At 43.0% G+C, this 5,000-nt stretch overlaps 1 protein-coding gene across 2 annotated transcripts in view; it reads right to left on the reverse strand.

The window, feature by feature from the left end:
* LOC119577926 (axoneme-associated protein mst101(2)-like) overlaps nucleotides 1-5,000 on the reverse strand; it is a 6,610-nt gene that overhangs the window by 377 nt on the left and 1,233 nt on the right. Inside the window, exons 2-10 of one of the 2 annotated variants that reach the window (XM_037925608.1) lie at nucleotides 3,766-3,931; nucleotides 2,699-2,731; nucleotides 2,537-2,566; nucleotides 2,008-2,176; nucleotides 1,680-1,896; nucleotides 1,160-1,525; nucleotides 844-984; nucleotides 529-712; nucleotides 1-139 (exon numbers count right to left, since the gene is read on the reverse strand). The exon at nucleotides 1-139 is cut by the window's left edge and continues 377 nt beyond it. In XM_037925608.1, coding sequence (XP_037781536.1) covers nucleotides 560-712; nucleotides 844-984; nucleotides 1,160-1,525; nucleotides 1,680-1,896; nucleotides 2,008-2,176; nucleotides 2,537-2,566; nucleotides 2,699-2,731; nucleotides 3,766-3,931 — 1,275 coding nt within the window. In that variant the 3' untranslated portion in view covers nucleotides 1-139; nucleotides 529-559. Of the gene's footprint in view, nucleotides 713-843; nucleotides 985-1,159; nucleotides 1,526-1,679; nucleotides 1,897-2,007; nucleotides 2,177-2,536; nucleotides 2,567-2,698; nucleotides 2,732-3,765; nucleotides 3,932-5,000 lie in introns of both variants that reach the window. The other variant, XM_037925607.1, reaches the window with a different exon arrangement.

Raw genomic sequence — 5,000 nt, forward strand, 5'->3', positions numbered from 1 at the left:
AACCGGTCAGAAGCACCTCAGAAAGTGCACGTTTTGAGGGGTCTCTGACCTTTTTTTTTTTTTTTTTGCTTTTTTGCGCTTGTTCGTTTTATAGATTTTTTTTTCTTTTTATCATTTTAGTTAAACTACATCAAGGTCACTGAAAGAGAAGATTATCAAGAAAGTTGAAAAAGAGTAAAGAATGCAGAACGAACTGCGTCCTAGTGATGATTGAAAGTGTAAACAAACCCTGAGAAAGTGCGAACTATAGATTTTGAGTATGAACCAATGTTATTTTCATGATCTCAAAATACTGCTATGAGAATTTGTGGGAATTTAGAATCGAATGTCAATACATCCAGGTGTTCAGCCTGATGCGCAAAGTAAAGCAAATGAATGCAACTAAATTTTGATATCTTTTGATTTTCGCAGCAGATCAGACACAATCTCTATGTCAAAGACGTCTACTCGTATACTGATGTATGGTGAATGTATGTCATATTATCGACGAAACTGGAGCATACTAGACTGCATCGGTATCATTCATACTTTTGTTCATGGATAAAGTCGTGAAGATAGCTTATTCTTGGCTCTTAGACTCGGCATCCTTGAGGACGGCGCGGCCGGCGAGCTTGAGCTTCTGCGCGGCGTAGGGGGCGAACTTGCCAATGGAGTTCTCCATGAAGTTATTGTTGGAGTTGTCCTTGTCGCTCCTGGACAGAGAGCCGTCGACCTGAAGAGGGAAGAAGAAAGTGTTACAAAAACCGTGTCGCCTCTGCCTGCTCAATTACAAAACCATTTTATTGACATAAAGTGCCAATATTTGTCTATTGAGTATGGATGAAAAGTATTCTTGATGATTACCTTGACGATGGCTGGCCTCTTGACCTTGAAGGCAGAGACCTTGGCCTTGTTGTTGGTAGAAATCTTGATGGTGATCTTTCCCTCCAGCTGAGGCGAGGTGGCGCGGGCATTGCGGACCACAGCTTCCTTTCCGTTGCCGAACTGCGACAGAGATATTGTTATAAATACGGAATGATTATGTATGTTTCAAACGCGCTTTGATTGCTCTCTACATGGATATTTTTCTCTCTTTTTGTCAAAAGACATGAACTGCAGATGGACTCAGCAGCCACAAAGGGATTGTTGACGAAGGCAATACATCGCTCTCCTTCCTTACCTTCCTGGACACCTTGAGGTCGACGGGTCCCATTAAGAAGTCGGCCTTGATCATCTTGCCGTTCTCGCTGTCACGGACGAGGACATCCCCGCTGCGGACGAGAGTGCCCAGGCCGGTTACGAAGGCGCGGGTGGTGCGGGCCTTAGGGGACTTCTTGCCCTTCTTGTTTCCTCCCTTCTTGCCGCTCTTCTTCTTTCCTGCCTTCTTCTTGCCCTTCTTGCCCTTCTTGCTCTTGGAATTCTTCTTAGCGCTCTTGTTCTTGTTGCCTTTCTTGGCACCGCCGGCGGGTCTCCCCTTCCTTGCGACAGCCGCTTCCTCCTCTGCAGCCACTTCTACGGCGTCGCGCTTTGAGCGATCCAGGGATTCCTTTAGAAAGAATTTTGTTAGGTACAATCTGGTATCAAGTGTATGTGAAAGCATTCCACACGCTTGCACGCGCCTCCGCTCAAGTATACAATTATTAAGAAACATTAGCAAATCCTGAGAGAAAGCTGTCTGGCGGCAAAGGGTAAAACAATACCTCTTCCTGTTCATCTTCGTAGGCGTCCTCTTCGTCTGCGATATCGACGGCGACGAGCTCGACCGCCCTCTTCTCGATGTGATCCGATACCTCCTCTTCTTCATCGAGGTTCAGGTCCTTCGGGTGGCGATTGCTCTTCTTTTGGCCCTTCTTGTTGCCCTTCTTGTTGCCCTTCTTGTTGCCTTTTTTCTCTTTCTCTCCCTTTCCAGCCTTCTTGCTGTGGGCGAAAGAGAAATGTAAACCGTTAAAGAAAGACGGCGAATGAAAGGAAAAGAAAGGTAGAAGCCAGCCTATAAAACGCAGTGCAGATAGAAATAAAGCTGCTCACTTCTTGGTCTTGCCGCTGCCGCCCTTCTTGGCGATGGCGAAACCGAGAGGGTCGAAGCGGGTTCTGGAGTAGGAGTTGAGGCGTCTAAAGAAGGTGTCGATGAAGTTGTTGAAGCGGGAGAGGTCCTTCGGGTCACTCTTGGCCTTCTCGGTGCCCACGTCACGAGCGCCTGCAAGGAGGGGGAAGGTGATCAGAGGGGGAGAGATAGAGGAATGTCAGAGAAGGGAGGGTGGAGAAGGGTGAAGACGATCAAAAAGGATAGAAAGGTAGGAGAGCAAGGAGGAGGTGAATAAGAGAATACTACTGATCAGAAAGAGGGGCGGGGCAGGGGTGAGATAAAGGACTGGGAGAGAGGGACGGCATGAGAGGAAGACGATCAGAGAAGAAGGGGGGCAGATAGGACTATGGTGAATGTACGAAAGACAGAAAAGGAGAGAGAGGCAGACAGATGGATGAAATCATTTTAAAATATTAATAATGAATTCACATTATATCAATCTATAAAAAAACACACTAGTGAAATACATACGATCCTCTCGGTTTGAACCTTCGACAGCATCTATAGAAAAAAAAAGGAGCATCAGTACCTAGTCAAAACAAACACATTAAGGAAAATAGTACACCATACGAAAATACAAAAAAAATTCCATATCAGCAAGAAAAAAATGAAAATAAACAAGGAAGTTCTTACCTGCGTTATACTGGACATCTTCATCCTCGTCGGCTGAAAAGAAAAAGCAAAAAAACAATCATAAAATTGGCCATATCATCGTTGAAGAATAATACTTATCAAATTATGGCTATAGGAGTGAGGAGGATTAAATGGAATGTTAAGAAGAAATACAAAAGTGAAAGAATGAGAAGACAAAGAAGCATCTCCCCCCCCCCTCCTCCTCCCCCATCCCAGACTTGCATGCTTCTCAGGTTTTTCTTCTTCTTTTTCTCCTTCTCCTTCTTTCTTTCTTTCTTTCTTTCTTTCCTTCTTTTATGAAGAATGATCGCCATTTAGTCTTGCGAAAAATAGCGAGACAATATGTACAGCTGACAGCGGTTGTAGTGTACTCGGCATCCACATCAGGATGTAAAGACATGAGTGGGCATGAGGGCAGGTCAGCGTATACATAAAGATCAGTATAACGGGGACCAGCTTTTGAAACATCAGGATCAGTAGACATGGTCAGAATTCAAGGACTTGAGGATGTAGATCAGAACTATATTTTTGTTCTGTGCTTGTCATAGCTGTGATAACGGTTACAATTAACATGTAGGCTAAATAGAAAAGGTTCAGAGCTCCAGTCGACATAACCAATGCAAGATACGTAGAGAACATAATAAGCATTAATTCCGTCCACATAAGCACACGACAGACAATCAGGGGATCACAGATTTACTTTTTTTATCTCTGAAAATCTTACTACAGTAAAAAAAAGAAAGAAAATAATGCAGGGGGGTTTATGGTAGAAAGAAATCCCTAAATGCCTCATCAGAACAGAGGTTGCACGAGCTGCACTTCCGTCTCCGCCCGAGCTAAATGGTTTGGTTTCCTTTATGACTCGTAACTCTCAAAGGGGACGACCCCCCTGGAGGGTTTATTTAAATACTCCCCTAGAAAAAGCTTCCTAGCGACATGTACAGTCTTATACGTGCACCTTAACCCATTCGTTCACAAAACACCAATAACGAAAAAAAAAAGTTAAAATCGACCTTGAAGCCTGTCTACTAGCATTCCTAACGCAGCGCAAAGCAGGACCAACTCACTCTCGAAAAGTTCTCCAAGCATGTGGTTGAGGTCGATCACCACGTCGTCGCTCACATCCTCGAGGTCGTCCTTCAGGTCAAACTCCACATTCTCGGCGGCCTCCTCGGCGCGGACCCCGAAGGCCACGACCGCCAGACACAAGCCTAGTAACTGCAGACGACGCATCTGCAAGAGGAAGGAGATGGCGTCTGTTACGGCGGGTAGGAATGGGAAGGGGAAAGGAGGGATAATGAAAGGGGAATAGGTGAAATAAAATAAAACAACACGTGATGAAATGGGAGGTAAAGCAAATTGGTTATAGGTGAAGGTATGACTCCGGGAACAAATAAGAAACTGTCGTACACGCGACGAATACTAAGTAGAAATTAGTATCACATAGAACAAGAATAAGACAGGATATTGAAAGTAATTAAATTCAATGAAAAATAGATAAATAAAAAAAAAAATACAAAAGCAACCACCAGGAAAGTAATTGCTAATCACAATTTTTGCAGTTTTCATATGAATTAGTACGACCATTGATACAAGCTGAAACAGCAGTTTAATTCTAAATGAAAACAAAGCGTTAGCTTGCACTTCCACACTACGAATCGGCGCAAGGAAAGTACTTAAACGCAGGAAAGGATATTGCCACCCTTAAACAAGAGTAATTAACAAAAAAAATAAAATAAAAATAAAATAAGATATTAAAACGAAACCATGAAACGGAGAGTTAAAAACGATTTGAAAAAGATCTTAAAACGATATGAAGTGAAAAGGTTCAGTGAACGTTTCACTCTATAAACCGTCGAAATCTGTTTTTTTTTTTTTTTTTACGTGGTTACCGAACGGTGAAACTGATTTGTCATGTCGTGTTACGTTTTTCTTCTTCTTCTTCTTCTTCTTCTTCTTCTTTTTCTTCTTCTTCTTCTTTTTCTTCTTCTTTTTGGCAAATCGGCAAAAAACGCGTGGTCGAGCAAGGCTGAATAGAAAGAGACAAAACATTATTCATTCAAACGTTTCTTCGTCCTGCATCTTTTGTCTTCTTATTTCTTGTATTTCCTATTCGTCGATAAAACTCCGATCACGAAAACGGTATCCGATATGAAATTATTTAAAAAGGCGAGAATATCCTCTCTGCCAAGCATTTAAATTTCCTTCCTTTTCGTAAATAGAACATACGCGTTCGCCGCATTAAAGAGGTGGCAGGTGAAGACTTAGGGCGAGCGGGGGGAGGGGTTATGACGTCATGAGC

The sequence above is a fragment of the Penaeus monodon genome, chromosome 10 (genome assembly GCF_015228065.2).
Source record: "Penaeus monodon isolate SGIC_2016 chromosome 10, NSTDA_Pmon_1, whole genome shotgun sequence".
NCBI classification, from domain to species: domain Eukaryota; kingdom Metazoa; phylum Arthropoda; class Malacostraca; order Decapoda; family Penaeidae; genus Penaeus; species Penaeus monodon.